Source organism: Podarcis cretensis, assembly GCF_951804945.1.
Source record: "Podarcis cretensis genome assembly, chromosome: 12".
Classification (NCBI taxonomy): Eukaryota; Metazoa; Chordata; class Lepidosauria; order Squamata; family Lacertidae; genus Podarcis; species Podarcis cretensis.
In genome coordinates, this window is record NC_137181.1 from 25,096,885 (window position 1) to 25,119,865 (window position 22,981).

Consider the following 22,981-nt stretch of genomic DNA (forward strand, 5'->3'; position numbering starts at 1 on the left):
AGACAAGAATTTGTTTGTATTGTTTGTTTTTCTCTTTGTGTTTATTTGTGTTATAAAATGAATAATTATTTTTTTTTGAAAAAAGCAACAAACAAGACTCTATAGTTTGGGTGCATGAGTTTAAATTTCTTCATTGCTGTGATAAGGCAGTGCAAAAGTAGGATTCTTAAGCAGGAGAGCTTGCTTTTGACATTTATGAAGCAAAGCTACAAGATCACTTTTCAAATGTTACCTTGCACACAGGGGAGGCAGAAAACTTAGAAGTGCCATCGCCACTCTCAGCCTTCGCACATTCAGCTTATTGTGTTCATGTCTAGATATTATATAGAATCATAGAATTGAAGAGTTGGAAGGGACCCTGAGGGTCATCTAGTCCAACCCCCTGAAATGCAGGAATAGGCAGCTGTCCCATCCGGGGATCAAACCTGCAACCTTGGCATTATCAGCACCACACACTAACCAGCCGAACTATATAGCTACACTTCTTTCTGTGCAATTGGGAATCCTGCTTTTTTTTTAAAAAAAAAAAATATTTATTAAAGTTTTAAATGTTACAAAAAGAGAAAGAGATAATTCCAAGCTAAACAAAAACTTAACAACACATCACAATAAAGAAAGAAGAGAATAGAAAAAAAGGAAGAAAGAAAGAAAATTATAAAAAACAGAAAAACAGAAAAATAGAAACAGTTAAAAAACACAACGAACCTTCCCATAACTTATCTTTCATTTACTTGTTTCCTTGACATCCCCGCACCTCCCTTTTTTGTATTCTAGTTCGGTTAGCTATTTCAGCAAATCCTTTCCATCTTTCCCAATTTTTATTTTATAATTTATCTTAATAAAATGTAACTTTCCCAATTTTTATCCTATAATTTATCTTAATATAATGTAACTTTACCTTTCCTCCTTTCATCCATTAACAATCTATTTTTACTTAATCATTTATAATATTTCTGCTAAAGCCACATAACTTCATTCCAGCCTCCTTCTAACATTCCTTAATTTTACAATGTTTCTGTAAATAAACTTTAAATTTCTTCCAATCTTCTTCCACCGACTCTTCTCCCTGGTCTCGGATTCTGCCAGTCATTTCCGCCAGTTCCATGATGTCCATCACCTTCATCTGCCATTCTTCCCGGGTGGGTAGATCTTGTGTCTTCCAGTACTTTGCAATAAGTATTCTTGCTGCTGTTGTAGTATACATAAAGAAAGTTCTATCCTTCTTTGGCACCAATTGGCCGACCATGCCCAGGAGAATCATTGTAGATCATTTCCCAGAAAGTCTTAATCCTTGGGCATGTCCACCAAAGGTGAAAGAATGTGCCTTCAGTCTCTTTACATTTCCAACATTTATTATCGGGCAAATGGTAAATTTTTGCAAGCTTGACTGGTGTCATGTACCACCTGTAAATCATTTTCATTATATTCTCTCTTAAGGCATTACACGCCGTAAATTTCATACCTGTGGTCCATAACTGTTCCCAGTCAGCCATCATAATATTATGTCCAACATCCTGTGCCCATTTAACCATAGCTGATTTCACCGTTTCATCCTGAGTGTTCCATTCCAACAGCAAGTTATACATTCTTGACAAGTTTTGGGATCTTTTGGGATCTAACAGCTCTATTTCCAATTTTGATTTTTCCACCTGGAAGCCAATTTTTTTGTCCAGATTATATGCCTCCATTATTTGATAATAATGGAGCCAATCCCGCAGGGGAATCCTGCTTTTTCAGAGTTCTCAGTCATAAAGACAAACGGACAGGCATAGTAGAAGCATAAGATCTATGCACCTGTTAATGCAGAGAGATCAAGAAGGGGGATAATGCAAGTTCTGTTGTGCAACTTTCAAGTCTTTCACTTTAATTTATTTGGGATATAATATATGACATGCTACAAAATATCCATGCACATGGATAACTTACCTGTTAGGTACATTTGCTCATGTAACTCAGTAATTCCCAACAAACGTGCACCTTGTTGCTGACAACTTTTACTCGCTTGGTACCAAGTTAGAGCAGCGTTTGAGTTTATCTGGTACTGAACATTGGTCAAATGGTCTGTATTCCACAGCTTGTCCATTCCGTCAGCTACAGGGGGAAATAAAGACAGGCTTCCAATGTTCATTACGACAAAATGAAAGAAGCATTATTTACTTATAAAGTCTGAATCCATAGTCCTGAAATTAACATAGACTTATAACTATTTTCAGAACTGAACTAAGGGACTTCAGAAACACCCCATTTGTGGTAGGTGACTTCTGCTTTGTTTGGACATGCCCTCTCAAACAATGGATATCTAAAGTATATAATAATATTTTACTGTTTCTGTCTGGATGGTTCTGTCAAATCTTCACCTCCTGTGGTCAGACAGTTTGTGAATTGCTTCTACTCAGTGACACAGACCGCTTTCTGAGCTGGCTGGATCTATAGGTTTGGCCATTCCTGTTAGTTTTAGCTGTTATCTTTCTGCTTTAAACATCAATAAAGATATATATATATATATATCTAAATGCAATGACAAGCTACAATGCGACTCCAAGCGGTGGGACTGTAATAATATAGTGCTAAAATTCATAGGAAAATTCCTCCTGAGTTGTTCTAGGGCTCTGTAGAAAAATACAGAGTTTTGACATTGGGACAGTCAGACATGTGATCTTCTTTGATTTTGCCTTTATGTGTTTCTTTTCTTTTTGTTAAAGGCATTGACTTTTAACCCTTTGCCCACACCATGGTCCTGATAGAAATTGCCACATTCCCCCCACGCTTGCTATCCACAATGGAAGCTTTTCTCCAATTGCAGATAACAGGCACAAGGACACCCTAGCTCCAGTCAGGACCCCGGCAGGAACAAGCAGTTAATATTTGTTAAATCATATTCATTTGTAAAAAAAGGAATATATAATGGGATAGACAGGAAGTCCAAAGTGTTGGCACATATATGATTTTGGAATACTTTTTTGTCCTTGTTTCTTTTCTTTAGGTATATAAATTTTGTATATAAACTTTATATACATGCTGAAAATTATATTATAATAAGCCTTGTGATGTAATATGATAATGTTTACCTATGTAACATAAGAACGTTAATAAATAAAACTCAAAAAAAGGTTTGTTAAATCATTACATCCCTGGCCTTTTCAGAAAAGTTGCCTATCTTCACAGTTCAATAATATGCACATTTATGTATGTTTTATTGACTAAATGATCAATTAAAATAGTGGTTTTAGCCATCCACATTTAGCCATATATTTAAGGCACAAAACTTCCACCAAGGAATCATGGAACTAGAGTTTGTTAACGGTGCTGGGAATCACAGCTCCATGATGTAAACAACAGTTCTCAAGGTTCTTTGGGAGAAACAATGTACAGTCGTACCTTGGATCCCAAACGACTTGCGACTCGAATGTTTTGGCTCCCAAACACAGCAAACCCGGAAATAGGTGTTCTGGTTTGCAAACGTTCTTTGGAAGCCGAACGTCTGACACAACGTCTGTGGCTTCCATTTGAGTGCAGGAAGCTCCTGAAGCCAATTGGAAGCCACGCCTTGGTCGTTGAACCTTTTCGGAAGCTGAACCGACTTCCGGAACGGATTCCGTTTGACAACCAAGGTGCAACTGTACTTTAAATATATGGTGTGTAAACGGCCTTAGATAGTGATCCATTTCATGATCCAGGCTTAAGAAAGAACTACAGAACTTACATTTCAGTGGGCAAAAGCCATATTTCTTGTCTGTATCATAGTTTCTAGTAGTTGAACACCACAGCCAGCCATCGGACCTGCCAGCATTTGTACACTCTGCGTACCAGTTACCATCATACTGGAAAGGGAATACACATGGTGCTCCATTGGCATTGCCGATCAGAGTGAACATGTCTGGAAAGAAAGAGGAAGAGAAAAGTGTAAAAGCAATAAAAGAACCAGTAATAAAGTAATCAAGTATACCATTACTCTGCTATACTTTAAGACAAAGTGTTAGCCAACTAGCCATGGCTTACAGCAGACACGGAAGAATAATTGTGTAATACTTTAGAAGCTAGCAGGTGCATTATTCCATAAACTTTTGTGGATTATCAAAATGATGCACCTGAAGAAGACTTTAACCTAAAAACCCCCACTAATGCCATAATAAATTTGTTCATCTTTAATACCTTACTTAGTCTTTGATACAAGCACTGTTCTCTTTGTTGTTTGGCTCAAATTGTATCGTGGTCTACTTTACAGCATTTTCTTTTTTTTTTATAGAATATTTATTAAAGTTTTCAAAAAATAATACAATGTAAAATAAAAAGAAAAAATAACAAAAATACAAAAATACAAAAATAATTAAAAACACATAGAATTTCCGTTACTTATTTTCTTTTAACTTATTTTCCAGACCTCCTCATACCTTCCTTTCTTGTATTCCAATTCAAATTGTTAGTTCAGCAAATCCTCACCATTAGTTTTTACTTATTTCTAAACCTTTTTTTCATATCTCTTAAGCATTACAGCTGGAAACCACTTAATTTCTGTCCAACATCATTCTAACATTCATTAATTTTACAATATTTCTGTAAGTAGTCTTTAAATTTCTTCCAGTCTTCTTCCGCCGACTCTTACTTTACAGCATTTTCACAGAGATAAAAAGACTAAAGCAGTTTGGCAAATGTAAAAAGCTATTCCACAAAAATGGGATAGTGCCAGAAATGGTTTAGAGCAAAGTGTGCAAAGCTCATACGTAGGAAGGCAGTCTACAGATGCCTATGCAACCCAACTAGCAAGCAAACATACCGTTATAGGCCTGAATATCCTATCTGTGTTCAATATTCTTATTTCTTTTATTTTTAGAGGTTTTTTATTATTTCAAACATGCCTCCTTGCCCTAGTTCAAAACCAGAGACAGGCAGGCTAGAGGGAGACATTTCATTTCATTTCATTTCATTTCATTTGTTTGTTTGTTTGTTTGTTTGTTTGTTTGCTCGCTCGCTCGCTCTTTATTTATGCTTATATCCCTTCACTTTATTCCACATTCTGGAAAAAGGTATAGAAGTGAATAATCTGAGAGGGAAATAATCTTCTCCCCTAGGGCTGGACTTTTAGAAGACATCTGAAGGCAGCCCTGTTTAGGGAAGCTTTTAATGTTTGATGGATTACTGTATTTTAATATTTTGTTGGAAGCCACCCAAAGTGGCTGGGGAAGCCCAGCCAGATGGGTGGGGTATAAATAAATTATTATTATTATTATTATTATTATTATTATTATTATTATTATTATCATCATTATTATTATTATTGACGGGGATGTGTGGGAGGGAGCTAGGCTACAGTTCATAATCACATGAAGAGGGTGCGGCGAGGCAGGGAAAAGAGAGGATGACTGAATATGGCTTGGATGCTCTTCCTGTCTCCGTGTTGTCATGGTTACTGGCTGGGATGCCCTGGTTCATAAACCTGAGGTTGACACCGAGATGTCACAAAGTAGAGGAACTGTCTGAGCACTTCCCCTCAATGACACATCCAAGTGCAAACCTGGCATCACTTGCAAATATTAAATTGGGTAGAGGTTTCATAGAATTGTGGAGGGGAAGGGATCCCAAGGGTCATCTAGTCCAAAGCAGGGACCTCAGCTAAAGCATCCATGACAGACAGCTATCCATCTGTGCTTTGCTTTTCTTTTTAAAAAGGGAATTAATAACATTTTGAACATCTCCACAACTGCATATTTGCACGTTGGTTCTGCCTTACCCTAGATGTTATCTATTGTTCATATAATTGGACACGGCAATTGAGTCATGCTCTAACTCAGGGGTACCCACACTTCAGGTGTTGCTCGACCCCAACTCTCATCCTAGCTGGCCACTGGCCATCAACCAATTGGGTTGACTGTGGCAGATGGGAGTTGTAGTCTAGCGATATTTGGAGGTCACCATGTTGGCTACCCTTGCTGTGACCATTTGTTGCCTATTCTGACAGAAATGATCTTACAGCTTGGCATTTCATTATACTTAGGCATTCGATGTGTGGCTAAATTCACCTTGCCTATTGGGACAATTTGGATAATTATGCTATCCTAGTTGTTGAGCTTTTTTAAGGAAGCCACTTTTTGATTGACTTGATGTATAGCAGCCCTGTCCTAGGATGACAAACCTCTAAAGGGGCAAGTTACTTTATTTGTATGGGCTCTTAGTTCTGTGCATTATAATAATAATTTATTATTTATACCCCAGCCATCTGGCTGGGTTGTTGGCTTATATAACAACATGACTAAAGATTCAAGTAGCCAACTCAGAAGGAAAATGAAACAACAACCAGGAAAATTTACCTTCATAGCCCCGGGAGCACAAATCGTCTCTGGTTCCATAGACCTTCCACCGACTCCATCCGCCAGATCCCCGGTACAGCATAATTCTTTTTTCATTTCTGTTGCCATAGTTGAAATGCAGATCTGCTCCTTGGATGGCGAAAAGTGTGTCATTTTTGCATTCCCATCGCTGGAGATCGCTTGTTGAGTCACATGGGTACAGAGTAACTGGTGTCCAGTCAACCTTTGAAGATACTCCAAAACATAACTTCAAAGACACGCTCATCAGCTGGTGGCTGGAAATCCATCTAAATTTTTGTTCATCGCTTTCATGGTTGCAAGTACTGGTAGTGACATAGCTTGCAGACTGTACATGAACACAAAGGTTGTGGTTTTCGTTATATATTAAAAATTTGCTGGTATCTGTAACCAAAAACAAAAAATGTAAGTTCTATGGCACAGAAGACCAACTAGTCATGTGTATCACAAGCAGAAATCTGATTCAAGAAGCCCTTGAACCAGATTTGCACATTAATATGGAGTGAATACAAAACACAGCTATTAGGGCTCAGTGTGATCTCTCCAACAGATCTGTCAAAGCTCTATGAAAGTGTTTAAAGGAGAGAGAGAGCATTCTCGGAAATGATATATAATGAACTGGAAAAAAAGTTTAAAATAACTTTTACAAAAAACCCAGAAGCTTTTCTATTAGGAATTCTAGGTGCCAAAATCTTAAGGGATCAGAAGAGATTATTTATGTATGCAACAGCAGCTGTGCAGATGCTGCTAGCCCAGAGTTGGAAAGAAGACAAAGTCCCTACCAGAGAAGAATGACAGGTCAAGTTGCTGGACTATGCCAAAATTTATAATTTACCTTGGAGACCACTGTAAACAAATAAAATCGTTAGTGGGACTGCAATAACACTTGTAATGTAATGAGAACTGTTGATACAATGGAGATATGAAAAGATCTGGATTACTATAAAGATGCAGCAGAAAATGTTTAATAACGGGACCCACAGAGGGGAGGAGGGAAGTCCAGAGATTCATGGGAATCTTGTATTTATGGAAGGTGTTGTGGTATGATTGTAAATTTTAATATGTAAAATCAAATAAATAAATTTGTTATACACACACACACACACACACACATATACACATACACCCACACACCCACATGCCAAATAGATGGCTCCACAATTGTTTTAAGATGCAATGGCTAGCTCTTCTGCAAACTGGAAATGAATGTTTTTTTTTTGTTTCAGTGAAAAAGCTGACCGACACTTATCTAGAAGCTGGTTTCTTCCTCTTGTCCTCCTTGGCTTCCAACCCATTAGGAAGCAGCATAAAGTTGATGAGTACTGGAGACACAAACCCTTGCAGTTTATCAGTCAGTTTTCCTTACAGACAATACAAGGAAATGTACAATTATCACCAACGGTGATAAAGTCTTTTACTATATTGTTGTGCTAACAATTGCTCTGCGTTTTTGTAAACTAGTATGTGCAATGCTTGCAAATTCTTCCTAAATACTTTTAGGGGAAGTCGAGAACAAGGTGGAAAAAAAAGAAAAGGTTACTACTAATTGAAACATTGTTTTTTTTTTTTTTTTAAAAAAAAGGGTAAAACTTTTCCACAGTTGCTGGAACTAAGACAGAATATTTGAACCACGTGCTTAAAAAACATATTTATACATTTGGATCTAGACTGCATACCTGCAGTTGTATTTTTTTTATATTGTTGAAACAGATATTAGACATTTCCTATGGTCACAACACAAATATGTGAAGAAATTTTTAAGCATAAGATTCAAATGTGCTTTTGAGATTTTGGACTTGTCATGCATGTGCATTGAAGTATGAATGTAACTAATGCCATTTTTTAATGTGTTTATGTTGTCCATTGTTTATAGCTTCCAAAGAAGGATCATTTGTATTCCTCAACAAAACAAGCTATGTTTAAGATTGTCCCAGTGAGCATAGGCTTCTTCTTTTTTTTCCTGATGGGAGCTATAATCCAACAACAGGGGGGCAACAGGTTCCTTTCCCTGCTCTGCCTGCTGCATGCCATATTCCAGGGGTGGAAGGACCTGTGGCCCTCCTGCTGTTGTTGAATGACAGCTCCCACAATCCCTGTCCATTGGCCATGCTGACTAGGGCTGACGGGAGTTGGAATTCAACACTTTTGGGAGAGTCATAACTTCCCCATCTCTGTTCTGTCCCTTTATTTTGCTTAACTCTGTGCTTCATCTGTTGAAGGAACTGGAACTAGAGATGTGAGGAAAAATAAGAAGCAAACTGAATGGGGAATTCAATTCAGTTCACATTTAAAGGTGAATCTACCTATTTCTCACTTTTTGAAATAATCTTTGTAAATCGCTTTTTATTATTTTGTAAAAATGATTATGATGATAATTTATTATTTGTATGCCACCCATCTGAGTGGGTTGCCACTCTGGGCAGCTCCCAACAAAAAATAGTAAAAGCACAATACAACATCAAACACTAAACACCAAATGCTGAACAAGGCTGCCTTCAGATGCTTGCTTTTTAAAAATCACGTAGCTGTTTATCTCCTCAACATCTAATGGGGGACTGTTCCACAGGGTGGGCGCCATTACCGAGAAGGCCCTCTGCCTGGTTTCCTGTAGCTTCACTTCTCACAGTGAGGGAACCACCAGAAGGCCCTCAGAGCTAGACCTCAGTGTCCGAGTTGGACGCTGGGGGTGGAGATGCTCTTTCAGATATATTTTACAGTCAAATGGAGTATAAATTTTATGAAATAAATAATATGTGAATTGAAACACAGCCATGCTTTGAAATTCACAAATCTCTCTGAATGTTGCAATGCAGTTCTTTGGCCATCTAATGTTTACGAAAATGTATGTAAACTGCATAAAATGCAAGTATTATTGAAAGCAACATTAAAAATGTGTTATATTAGGGAAAATATAAATGTTAGGGAAATATGCTTTGCTAAAATATGTACATTAGACAAAACTGCACAGACAAGTTATTAGAGGAAATAAGCACTAAAATGTTGAACTTTCATGAAGACTTCTTGTAAAAAAGAATCACAAGCTGGAAAACAGAAATAATGAGAACCCCAGAGAAAGGAAACAACTCTGGACAGGAATGAGCAGTAGCATATAAAGCAGGGATGGGGAACCGGCAGGCCTACCAATGTTGCTGAACTACAGCTCCCATAATTCCTGTTCCTTAGCCATGCTGGCTGGGGGTGATGGGCGTTGGAGTCCAACAACATCTGGAGAGCCCATTCTAAAGGATACAAAACAGCAAACTACCAATCCCAACACAGTATCTTGCTGCAGATGCAGCTACTAAAATAAAGCAGCAGGACTGAGCCATAGTTTGAAAACCCTACAAATTTAAGGCAGGTAGGGTAGCATAGCAGCCAGAATAGAGTCACAAGCTCAAGCTCCATCCCTGATATGGCACCCCTGTTGAGCATGGGGCTTCCTGTGTTGAGCATGGAGCTCCAAGGAAGGGATCCTTCTTGTAAGGATCTGCTCATGCCTAGGGGCTCCATACAAGTAAAACACCTGGTTGGCCAGGTGTCCTGCTTGCATAGAGTGGCTGCCCATGCAACTTTTCTCATCCTTTGGGTTCTATCTGGAGCAGCTGGAGAAGGAGGAGGAAGAGAAGAAGAAGAGGAGTTTGGATTTGATATCCTGCTTTATCACTACCCTAAGGAGTCTCAAAGCGGCTAACATTCTCCTTCCCTTCCTCCCCCACAACAAACACTCTGTGAGGTGAGTGGGGCTGAGAGACTTCAGAGAAGTGTGACTAGCCCAAGGTCACCCAGCAGCTGCATGTGGAGGAGCGGAGACGCGAACCCAGTTCACCAGATTACGAGTCTACCGCTCTTAACCACTACACCATACTGGCTGGAGGGTGAAGAAAGAGCTCATACCCTCCAACATTTCTTCGATGAAAATAGGGACGTCCCATTCCATAATGATAATTTTACTATTTAAACCCCACACATCTTACTGGGTTGCCCCAGCCACTCTGGGCAGCTTCCAACATATATAAAAACATTTTAAAAATTAAACATTTTAAAAACTTCCCTATACAGCAGTGATGGCCAAACTTGGCCCTCCAGCTGTTTTTGGACTACAACTCCCACCATCCCTAGATAACAGGACCAGTGGTCAGGGTTGATGGGAATTGTAGTCCCAAAACAGCTGGAGGGCCAAGTTTGGCCGTCATTGCTATACAGGATTGCCTTCAGACGGCTCAGGGGTCGGATAACTCCATACCTTCCAACATTTTTCTAATGAAAATAGGGACATCCTAAGGAAAAGTGGGACATTCAATCAAATCAGAAACTGGGAGTGGCTTCACTAAATCAAGGATGTCCCTGGAAAATAGGGAGACTTGGAGGGTCTGAGAGCTGTGAGTGGAGGGTGTCCTTTTTCCCTCATTTGGACCCCCTGGGAAACTCAACAAACCTGCTGTACCTGGAACTGGGTGTGGAGACTACAGCTGAATGGACAGCCTGAGGAAGTACCATCCACTTTGTGCCTGCCCATAAAAAGCAAGCCTTGTGTGAAAGGCTAGGATGATGTTTGCTCTTTCCAGGAACCCTACTCTTCGTAAGGCTTTTGTGGATGAGCTGAGAGTTTGTTTGGATCCTGGGTGAGAACCCGGAGGGTGTGCCAGAAGGAAAATACTGAACTGATACTGATTTTTATATATTAGTAACATGCTATTAATGTAACATTTTAATATGTATCTGTGTATTTTTGTAGTTGTTTTTTTAAAAAAAGTTGTCTGTTGCTTCAGTTTTCTGTACACTGCTCATAGATATTTTTAATATATTAAGCTGTACAGAAATTAAATAATCACTCAATCAATGCAGAGATTCTCTTTTCAGGAATTCATGATCAACGCAAAAATTTAGTATAAGGGTCAGAAGTATAGCCCACAGCTCCTGCTGCACATTAGTGTGCTGCATGCAACTAAATGTGTGAATAGGCCAGGGCATCTGATGTACTAAGCAGCTAGTCACATGAAAAATGAACTATTCTTGCCTTCAAAGCTAACCCGCCCCGCCCCCCCGCAAAGAGACAGACTTGTACGTAAAACCAGTACATTGCCAGGTGCCCAAAATTACATCCTCAGTCCTAATTTATTTATTGCATTTTTATGTGTATTGATTTACAACAATTAGGTAAAAGCATGAGCTAGTTTTATTTTCAACTTTGCATCTGAATATTATGCAACATGGAGAAGCATTCAATATATTCTGCACTCACAGCAACAACAACTGACTATTTCAACCTTGCAATTGTTAATTCAGGTATGAAACTTGCACATCAAAACTGACAGCTGCAGTTAGCCTCAATAAACCTAATTTGGAAAGTCAAAACACCAAGCAGCAGGAAAAACCCAGTTGGGCTGTTTGCACATGCCGAACCAGATTACAACTCTCTCGTAACACTCAGCATGCAGTTCCAGTCACTATACTAAATATATACAGTATTTGTATAATTGTTTTAATGATCCAAAATAGAAATCAGACTTGCAAGCCCCATTCTTGCCCCATTTTTGGCCAAGCCCCATTCTTGGCAAAGAACTGATTGGAACTTACCTACTAGCGAAAAAACACAATGTTGTAAGGAAAGGAAAACCAGAAGCAAAGAAACAGGCATTTTACGCGAGTTTACTACTGTCTTCCCTTCCGCCAGAATGCGCCATACAAGGTTTCCCTTTTGTAGTAGATCTTGTTGAAGCCAGCAAGGAGGAAAACTGTGTTCATTTCTGAGAACTTATAGTTGAGGGAGTGCATTCTGGTTGCCTAATGATAAGGAAATGCCCTGCCACACAGGGCATTGTGAAATAACAGGAATTCACCGTTCAGACTTTGCTTCTCTAAGCTAATTTCACCGCTGAAGGAAAAAGGAAGGAAGAGCTTCCACAGAATGGCAGGTGATAAAGTGATGAATGCTCAGCATTATTATTTTTTTTCTGGGAATGCCTCAGTTGTGTGTGGGAAACAGATTGGCTCATCAAATGTCTCCAAGAATTTTGTGTGTGTGTGTGTGTGTGTCTTATGCTTTTCTACTTGTTGTGATTGTTTTGCCTGTACGTGTTAATTTTTATTTCTTATTTCTATCTTGCATTTCAACATATGAAGCCAAACTTCAACATGTAAAATCAATGTAATTTAAAACAAAAACATATTTAAATAGAAATGCCTCAAAATGGACTTTATTATGTTGACTCATTCCTAGATGCAGCCCTTCATGTAGCATTATAAAACAGCTTAAAGCAATATTGAACATCCCACAGTGGTTCCTGTCTTCAAGGGGGAAGATTGGAATAATTAGTCTTAAAAAAGAAATAACAGGAACTCAGCAAAACACCAGAGCTATCAAGAACAGCAAATGAATACAAATCAAGACAAGTGCCACCCCATATCATCAGGCACAGAGAGGTAGTTGCCTCAGGTGGCAAAGACTATGGGGCAGAAACTAGGCAGAGCTATGTGTGCCACACAGCCTGTCCTTTGCCCCCAAAGCTAGTCTGCGCTCCTCAGATGCATTTTACTTCCTGGATTTATAACAGAAACCTGTTGCAGTCAGCAAGCATCCAGAGTATGTCTATGCACTATTTTCAAAGTGCAGGTTTAAACCTTTAAAGTACTTATGTAAACTTGGCCCAGCTCATCTTAAGAGAGTAAGCTTCTGGTCCAAGGGCCACTCACTCCAGGATTTCAGCTGGCCCTCTGTGTCTCCATCCATCAGCTCTTCAATGGAAAGCAGAGGAGAGGGAAGTTGGCTTTGATGTTGCACAAAGAATGCCATTTCAGCTCTTTCCTCTGCAAGAAGATTTGCTCCAAGTGGAGGGAGAAACGCCTTAATAGATTCATTGCTGTGCCGGGCCCGGGGGTAACCCGAGCAACGCGAGGAGTTAGTCCGACAGGGCCAAGGCAGGACACGAGGCAGGAAACCAGGCAAGGTTAGGCACAGGGTCTCAGGCAAGTTCTGGCAAACAGCAATGTTGCTCCTGCTACAGCCTTTTATCTTTGTCAGGTTAATGGCTGGTCCTGATCCCCCGGTGACTCACCTCCCTGTCTCACCCAAAGGTGAGCACTCCTCCTGCAAGTACTCAGGTCTCTCCTTCTCTCAGACCTTAGTTGCTGCAGCTCGGGAGTTGTCGGTGGGTTACCAAACCCAGAGGCCGCCTCAGCCTCTCCTGACCCAACTGGTAGTGAAGCAGCTGTAAGTGATTGCCCAACTGGAGGCAACGAGGTAATCCCCACATCTGGAGCCAGGGCAGGCTCAGGCCCCTGACTTGGCCCAGCTGGTGCTTGTTGCAGGGGAAAGACTCTTCTCCCTGCAAGAGAGGGAAGTGGTTGTGGCTGGGAGCCGGACTCCGCCTCAAGCAGGGGGGCGTTTGCCCCCTGCCTCCCACTCACCTGGCTGGCGCCCACGCCCTCGACTGGGGCTCTTCAGAATCAGGCCCCAGACTAGGTTCAGCTGCCGCCTGAGGCAAAGGATCTGGTGCGGACTGAGACTCCTCTGGTTCCGAGCCCGAGCCCGAGTCGCAGGCCATCACAGTTGCAAACATGCAAGAAGGCATCCAGGCATTTTGCAGTTGCATGTGTTATGGGGTGCATCTGGATTTTGAAGTTTACAGCTTTGAATAGTTGCAAGAGAGAGCTATTTCAAGATCAAAAATTATTTGAACTGTTCTGTTCACCCCTGCCTTAAGACAATGTCTCCTCCTGTATGAAAACCCTCCTCCCTGCCACACACAAGAGTCACCTGAGCAGATCCCGTTTTTGAATTCCAAATATGCATCTCCTTCTACAGAGATGCCACCCACTTTAATTTCAGATGTTTTTTTTTGGGGGGGGGGGTTGTTTATGATTTCTGCTCTAGTAGGCCTTCGAGAAGTGGCACCTTGTTGATAAGATAAATGACCCAGTGCACCATATCCTGGGGGTTTGGAAAAAGTTCTTGCTGTGTGGGGAAGCCTTGCATCAGGCTTCTCCTAACAACTGGAGCCAGAACTTCAATAGCTGTACAGATGTACCTTGGAAGTAGAACGGAATCCATTCCAGAAGTCCTTTGACTTCCAAAATGTTCGGGAACCAACATGCCTCCAATCAAAATGCCTCCAATCAAAACCTACAAAAGCCAACATGAACCTTTCCAGCCACACCACATGTCTGTACTCTGGAAGGAAGCCTACACACCCGAAAGGTCAGGCAACTGTACAAAACAGGTGCCGTTTCCAGCAACAAATTTGTCCGTTTTGAAAACAATGTGTTCCAGTCGGTTGTTGATGCAGTTGTTGATATTGACATCTAGGCTCTTTTAATTTTCATTCAAAACATGATACTCATTGCTACATAGGAAAAAGCCTCTTTAAATTCATTCCCAACTATCATTGTCCTTGAGATCTTGACTGGTGTGACTGTGTACACATTCTGGCTGTGTATCCATTCTCTTAGATCTTTCAACAAGTGTGTTTTCTGTTGGTGATTTGTGGAACATTTAGAAGACCACATATGATGGGAGGCCTCTTCAGGGCTAAAACTGTGTAGGCCAGGGGTCAGCAAACTTTTTCAGCAGGTCAGTCCACTGTCCCTCAGACCTTGTGGGGGGCTGGACTATATTTTGGGGGGAAATGATGCAAGAGCACCACAAACCCCAGTGGCTGCTTACCTGTGTCTTATGAGCGGCAGGGGCTGGCGATGACAAAAGAGCTCTGGAGAGGGGCTGCTTAAAATGGCGGCCGTTTAAGTGCTGCTGCTGCTGGCACCAGCAAAGCCTAGCCCCCTTCCTCCTCTAGGCAGGGTGGGGAGAAGCCAGAAGGAGGGAGGATGCGGCGGTGCCATAGCTGTGTGAGGGAGAGAGAAAGAACGCGCACCGGTGATCCATGCAGCGATTCCCGGACTGTCCACAGGCCAGATCCAGAAGACAATTGGGCCTGATCTGGCCTGCGCACCTTAGTTTGCTGACCCATGGTGTGTAGATGGACAGGGTGTTCACACAAGCCCCGTCCTCAGTGTTCCATGTGCACAGGCTTTCCTCTCTGTGTGCTTCCTAAATCTGTTTTAGGGGTTCCTCTGATCCTCCAGAGCAGATTTGAAGAGGATGCAGGCAGAGGGAGGCAGGGAAGTTCCATTGCGCAAGCAGAAATCATGAAGCAGAATAAAGCAAGTTGCTTCCACTCACTTCCTTCCTCCATGGCTGGAGTTTGGTACAGTCATACCTCAAGGTGAATGTGCTTCGGGTTGAGCGCATTTGAGTTGCGCTCCATGGCAACCCGGAAGTAACAGAGCACGTTACTTCCAGGTTTCGCCGCTAAATCCACCTGTCCACTACACACCCCTTCCACTCCTGCCTCCCACCCCACCCTGCCCATCAACCTCCGCTCTTGTTGCTGCATTTCCCTTTCTCAGGGAAGAGAGGTAGCTAATGGAAAGGGCACTCAAAACCACCAGCCTCCTCCTCTGCTGCGTGCCTGCTGCCCTGTTTCCTGTTATTGCAGCAGCCCATCAAGTGGTGAAGAAGCTGCAGCATCTTGTTCACATTATAACATGTATTCTTCCATGTGCTGGGGCGGTTGGGAAAGACATGGGAATATGCTTTATCTTCTTATTATTTCTATTCCCTCCCCTCCTTATCTCTGACATAAATCAATTAAAATTGGTGGAGAGGTCAGGCGCGTGCACACACACACACACACACACACTCTGTCCTTTTTTTGGAAATGGGAGTCTTTGCTATGACTGCACAATTTAAATGGCAAGTTCACAAGATAAGCACTTGGAAGTATAGCTTGCTTATAACATGTTTCTATGTTTGCAAGAATGCATGTGCCTAAGGCTCGGGTCTAGAGGACAACATACATATTTACGTCATGTGAATACATAAAGAGGACACTGTTGCATACAATCAGCTACAAAAACAGCTTTATGTTTATACTGAAAATGTCTGCACCCAATGAAGGCAATGATGAATACAAAACACTTTGTATTTATCCCTTATTTCAAAGGAAAATGTCACCAATCCACTTCAAATTTTTTAACTGCAATGGTTCAATATCCTGCATTTTTTTTATGGAGCATGTGGAGTGTTTATTCCTTTATTGCAAATTGATCCTTACACTGCAAGCCTCTCTGAGTTTAATGGAGCTTATTCCCATGTAACTGGGTAAAAAAATTGCAGTCTTACACAACAACCCTAAGCATTTTTGCTCAGAAATTAAGTCCCACTGAGTTTTTTTATTATTAATATGTTTACTTAGATTCCACCTTTTTCCCTGACAGGGATTCAACGCGGCTTGCAGCTAAAATAGAAATAGCTGGGTGGGGGGAAGCAATCATTAAAAACGATCTATCTATCTATCTATCTATCTATCTATCTATCTCAACATACAAAGCATTGCAATAAAAATAACACAGCACCAGCCCTTTCTTTAATAAGTCAATTCTTAAAGCGTTGGAACAAGAAAGTCTTTAACTGCTGGTGGAAAGATAGCAAGGAAGGAGGGAGTCAGTTTAATTTTAAGAGACTTAATTAGAAATGAAAAGTCACTGCAGTTTACAATACCCCGAAAGCAAGAAATCCTGCTATTAAAGATTTTTTTTGTCCTTCAAGGGGGAAGTTCTGTGAAAATATTTCATAATAGCTGGTTCTGTTTTTTAAAGAAATGGTGCAATAGCTCCATCTTAGAAAGAGAGACTGACTAATATTGTGTTGCAATTACATCTTTAAAAGTCTTTAACTGCTGGTGGAAAGATAGCAAGGAAGGAGGGAGTCAGTTTAATTTTAAGAGACTTAATTAGAAATGAAAAGTCACTGCAGTTTACAATACCCCGAAAGCAAGAAATCCTGCTATTAAAGATTTTTTTTGTCCTTCAAGGGGGAAGTTCTGTGAAGATATTTCATAATAGCTGGTTCTGTTTTTTAAAGAAATGGTGCAATAGCTCCATCTTAGAAAGAGAGACTGACTAATATTGTGTTGCAATTACATCTTTAAAAGATTTAATTAAAAAAATGTGCATTCATATTCACAGACTTGAATCTGAACATCAGGAATTGCAATTAGATGAGCTTTTGCCCAGATTTAGAGCTGAACTAATTCAGTAGACAATACTGGGCTGGTTTTCTATGTGCTTAACTTGAACCCGTAGAAATCACTGAAACTTAGTGAATAGCATGACCTATGGATAGCTCAGTTAGAGTGTGGTGCTGGTAATGCCAAGGTTGCAGGTTCAATCCCCGCATGGGACAGCTACATATTCCTGCATCGCAGCGGGTAGGACTAGATGATCCTTAGAGTCCCTTCCAAATCTACAATTCTATGGTTCTGAGATTGATTTCAGTGGAACCCAAGTTCACTAACTTGATCTGGTTCTAGCTCATAGTATTTTTACATTGGGTGGGGGCACTGCAAGCAAGATTTGTACATAAAGAAATGAGTTTTATTTCAAGAACAGGACTCCTGAATTATGCAATCCTGAATCCAATTCTACTTTAAAGCACTTAATCCACTAATTGCCATTTATATGCTGCTGAAGACCACTAGCTAGATCTTCATCTGAAGATCACTGAATCACTACTCAACATCAATACTGACCATAGTTTTATTATGCCGTTTCAGAATAACAATAGCATTTTGCAAATGTGTTTAACATTTTGCATTTTAGACATTGGTTGTTGTTTAGTAAACTGCGACAGTAAACCCAAGTAAAAATGTTTTTATTATATATTGCAATAAATTGTCACTCCTGACAATTTGTACCATGCAAGACCAGTATTTCCTGCTCCAGATGGCAGTGGCTCAGAGGTCTCTGGTGCAAGTCTTTCCTAGCTCTTCTACTTGAGTTCCGTAGCCAAAAATGTTTACAAGTGATTTATGGGTCTTCCATCTTGCTGTATTTAGTAGATATTCTCCCAAGAGTCATCAGGCAGGTGTCCTCGTCAATATTCTTCTCCAAGAGTCCTTGCCCACCTCAGGCAGAGCAGATGGTAGGGGTACTGCTAAGTTGTGGTTAGACTGAACACACAGGAAGACTATGTCATTGACAAAGGATCACGACTGCTGTTTTTCTGAGGATAAGAGAGAATCCATGGGGTTTACTTGTTCCACATATAAACATAGACCATCACTGAGGAAAGATGAGTTAGACAACAGTTTGGCAGAAGCTCCAAAGCTCTATCTGAAGTGATATGATGGACCTAGAAGTTTATCATTAGTAATCAATTGAAAAACAGGAAGCAAGGAACTGTAAGCGAACACTTTTTGAAATGCAAGACAGACACATATGGACTTTCTAAAGATCTGTACTGGAATCAGTGCTAATTAACTTGTTCCTAAGTGAACTGGAATTAGGGGGGAAATGGACAAGCTTGCACATGACACCAGTTTAGAATGGTGAAAAACAAAGCTGACTGCACAGAGCTCCAAAAGGGCATCTCCAAAACAGGGAAATGGGCAATAATAAGGCAAGTGAAGTTAAATATAAATGAAGTTGTGCATACTGCAGCAAACAAGCTGCATGTGGCTGTATGTACAGGCTAATAGGGTCTGAAAGATCTTTGGGTCATGATGAACAGCTCAATGAAAATAAGTGGGCAGCAACTGTAAGATCATTAAAATAAAACAGACCATATTGTAATGACCCGTGGTACAACTGCATTTGGAAAATGCGACCAAAAAAAGGCAACCAGAATGATCATGCGATTGAAGCAGATTCCAGATGAAGCCAAACTGGTGTTTGGGGCTTTTCAGTTTTGAAAAATACACTGGGGTGGTGGTGGGGAAGACATGAGAGGTTGAGATTATTATTTGCATGAGAAGAACATTAATTTTTTTTGTTCCTCGCTCATAATACCAGGTGTTGGAAGTAATTGGCAGGATTCAGGATGGACAAAATAAAGCACATAATTAAGGAACAGATTGTCCTAGATGTGATGACCACTAGGCTTAAAATAGCATAAAGGAGGGAAGACAAACTAATGGAGGATCATTTTATCAATGAGTATGAGCCATGCTAGCTACATCCAAACTCCAGGGGCAAGAGAATATGCCACTGAATATCAGTTGCTTGAGGATAGCAATGGGGAAAGGTTTTGCCTTCCCACCCTACTTTTCGCTTCCCTAGAGGCATCCGATTTGTGACTATAAAAACAGGTTATTTGACTAGATGGACCTTTGGTTCATTCAGCAAGGCTCTTAAGGTCTACCTAGTAATGGGAAACTTGCAGTCCTCCAGATGCTGCTAAACCACAGCTCCCGTCATTCCTGACCTCTGGCCGTGCTGATTGAGGCTATTGTGAACTGGAGTCTGACAACATCTGGAGGGCCGTAGGTTAGCCACCCCTGGCCTGAACTTATATGAGAATCGCACTTGGAGGGATAAGGTAACAGTCTACTTTATTCAACGCTAGGACCATATAACACAGTGGAGGGTACACATCAAGAGCAGGAGTAAAGAGCTTTGGAACAAAAGAAGTGGGTATCATAGCAGTCAACAGTGACCTTGGAATCCCCACTGTAGATACCAAGAAAGAGCCAGCTGTTGGATCAGCCAGAATTGGAAGAAATGCTGTGCAATTCTATTATATAAAAGCAAGTCACTCAAGTTCAGTGTTGGTTATTCTCAATGCTGCATCTCTGCAAGGTAAGCAGGAAAATGGTGATGCTTTAGAGGACCAATCCTAGTCAACATTTTTGGGATCTTGCTCTTCCCAAGCCACTAATGCTATTGCAGATGTGATAGAATGATCTGAATGCTGATTCAGCATTCCAATTGTGTCTGAAATTTGGATTTGTGGTCCCAAGAGCTAAGAGGAGTGGCAAAACTCAGAGGTTCCCAAACTGTGGTCCACAAGCTTCATTCAGGTGGTCCGTGGCATGTCTATAAAAATACAATTAAAAATCACACAGCACTTAGCATAGCACATTCTAATTGCTAGAACAGACAGAAAATCCGCAAGGACTCTCAGCAATGTTCAAATGGTCAGAGTAGGTGGAAGAGTTTGGGAGCCACTGACTTAAACAATATCAGGCAAAACAGAGTCATAGGTGCCTCTGGCTGAGAGAAGGCAGAAGCATTCTCAGCATTCTCCTTGAAGACCAAGATGAGCACATGGACTTATCCAAAGTCATCCTGTGGTCCTGGGGAGGAATTCAAAGAGGTATATAAGTTACTGTCCTCCATCCTGTGTGTAGGTTCCTGGTTAGCCTGAAGGTCATTAACAATCCTTATTTATCGCCTATTAGATATTGCTTTATTGAGGCAAACTTAGAAACCCAAACCCAAAGCAGCTATCATGCTGGCGTCAGAAGCAGATACAACAGCAAAAGGGGTAGCAGAAACAGATGTGGTGGGTACCACAACAGGCACCAAATGAGCCAATAGTGGGCAGATTATCTCCTCTGTACTCACAGATCGAAGATCCATTGTTTGATCTGATCTCATAATGCCCAATATTGTGTCCTGCAAGGTGGGAAATTCTTAAATGCATACCAGGCACTACTTCTAAAAAGCTATGCCCTAAGTGTGCAGCGAAAGACAGAGATAAATACCTGCAGGGAAATAGCAATACCTGCAGGTAGAAAGAAATAAGTGGAATTAAAAACAAAACAAAACAGAGAAAGAGGTACCCACTATTCTATGTTCAGATAAATGCTAAAGTTCGCTGATGAATTCTACAGAAAATGTTCCCCAAGCTGCTGCGAAGAGAGAACTAAGCTTGCTCCACCGCTCAAGGCACGAACCGTTAATCCGAAGTCTCCCCATGAAGGCAGAGGGCATAAACACCATTTCCATGGCTAGAACTTCTGGATGTAGTTGGGAGATGATCTGCATTAGGTGCAGTAGACATACTCTGGAACTACACAGAGACTATGAAGGATAAAAAGGCTACCAATATTTTAACACCATACACATAACGAAGCAATCTGACAATTATGGCAGTCCTTAACAAGACTTTAATAAATGTAGTGTTTCTTCTTGTTCCAGTTTAAAAATGCCACTCACTCACATCCAAAGTGCCCCCTCTCTGTCTTTGGTGTGATCTCCACCAACGTACACAGAATATAACTATTCAGCATTCAGGTGACACAAAACTAGCATGAAAATGTAAGTTACATAATTTAAACAATAAAAGATAAAATGGTTCAGATGTGTTTCATGGTCCCATATGTTTAGCAGCTTGCAAGTTATTATTTTGAAACCATTATTCATAAAAGCAGAATCTTTTCTGAATGCAGAGTGTCTGAAGTTCTAGACCCCTTACTTTGGTAGACAGTGTCATCTAGTAGCACCCAAAGGCTACAGGAAGGAAGGAAACACTCACATTCAATGTACAATTAATGAAAAAACTAGGCAATTCAGTTTCAAGAGCATATCCATAGCCAGTAAGTATTTGTGATATGCAGGTTAGAGCCTTCTCCTACACTCTGAACAAACATCCTTATAAAATCCATGAACATGTTCCATCTGTTCATGATTAATAAAACAGTAAATTATTTTAACACTGTGTTATATATTCACATGATCACCATAGTAATTCAAAACGGCCACTAACACAAACACACTATATGTACATAAACATATATGCCACAACAGTTTGCCAAGTTGACTCGTCACAAACTAGCCAGTTTCAGCAGACATAAATAACCTTGTACCAATTTTAGGCATTTTTAAAGGAATTAAATGTCCTCTAAGTATTTTAATTCCTTTGCAAACTAAAAAAATAATAATCCTAAAAAGTCAGTGCAAATAGAATCATTATACTTGTTCACCAAGAAAGATTCCTATTAAGCCGAGGATAACCCACGTTTAAGATATTAAAGGAATAAACTCATAACATTGTAAACTGCCGTCAGCAGAGGTTAGAGTAGATTAGGAATCAGAAGTCCTCTATCCTATAGTAGTGCCTTCTGGGAATAAGTGTTTTGTTGTGATGATGGAGGTTGTTGCTGTGGTGGTGGTGGTTGGCTGCCTGGTGGCTGCGGCAGGGATGAGGCGACTAAGTTATAGTTTGGCACCTGAGATATAGTTCCAGAATTCTGGTAAGCAGCAACATCAGCAGTAGCAGCAGTTGGGGGTGGGCTGTAGACTGAAGCTTGGCTAGAATATGTGCTTCCTGGAACAGAACCAACCATTGTGCTAGAGGTAAGGGTGAGAGGGGGAAAAAAGAGTAAGTAGACTGAAAAGAGGTACGAAACAAAAAAAAAATGGAAATTGGATCCTTCATCTTAAAAAACAAACAGGTCTCCCCACCCCACTGCATGCCTTGAGCCTGTTTTGCAAACCTAAGGAAAGCAGAGGTTTCTGTAACCTGATACAGAATGTCCAATCCAAACATACTGCAGGTGTCACAAAGATAGCTTTAGTGATCAAGTTGTCAATTATTATTTCCCTTAAGCATTTCTAGCTAACATTACATGCAAGTTTTGGATATTTGAAGTTTCACAATTACTTTGTGTAAGATGTCTGAACTGGCTGACTAGGTAATCCAGAGCTTGCTGCTGGAGTAATTGTGCCTTGATTCAGTGGCGGTAGCTGCTCTGATGGAAGACTGTAGGCTTGAACATGACCCATTTGGGCATTTCCTGCCACCAAATATGCATTGCTTTGAGGTTGTCCTGGATAAACCTAAACACACACATTGGGAAGAGATAAACACAGGAATAAGC

At 40.7% G+C, this 22,981-nt stretch overlaps 3 protein-coding genes across 4 annotated transcripts in view; 1 reads left to right on the forward strand and 2 right to left on the reverse strand.

The window, feature by feature from the left end:
- LOC307200009 (macrophage mannose receptor 1-like) overlaps positions 1-12,159 on the reverse strand; it is a 57,613-nt gene extending 45,454 nt beyond the window's left edge. The window contains exons 1-4 of the mRNA XM_079948260.1: positions 11,901-12,159; positions 6,306-6,707; positions 3,704-3,877; positions 1,927-2,091 (exon numbers count right to left, since the gene is read on the reverse strand). Coding sequence (XP_079804386.1) covers positions 1,927-2,091; positions 3,704-3,877; positions 6,306-6,707; positions 11,901-11,961 — 802 coding nt within the window. The 5' untranslated portion in view covers positions 11,962-12,159. The remainder of the gene's footprint in view (positions 1-1,926; positions 2,092-3,703; positions 3,878-6,305; positions 6,708-11,900) is intronic.
- The window catches only part of ST8SIA6 (ST8 alpha-N-acetyl-neuraminide alpha-2,8-sialyltransferase 6), a 473,234-nt gene that overhangs the window by 314,693 nt on the left and 135,560 nt on the right, over positions 1-22,981 (forward strand). The window lies entirely within an intron of this gene.
- STAM (signal transducing adaptor molecule) overlaps positions 21,246-22,981 on the reverse strand; it is a 30,480-nt gene continuing 28,744 nt past the window's right edge. Inside the window, exons 13-14 of the mRNA XM_079948328.1 lie at positions 22,765-22,940; positions 21,246-22,451 (exon numbers count right to left, since the gene is read on the reverse strand). Coding sequence (XP_079804454.1) covers positions 22,208-22,451; positions 22,765-22,940 — 420 coding nt within the window. The 3' untranslated portion in view covers positions 21,246-22,207. The remainder of the gene's footprint in view (positions 22,452-22,764; positions 22,941-22,981) is intronic.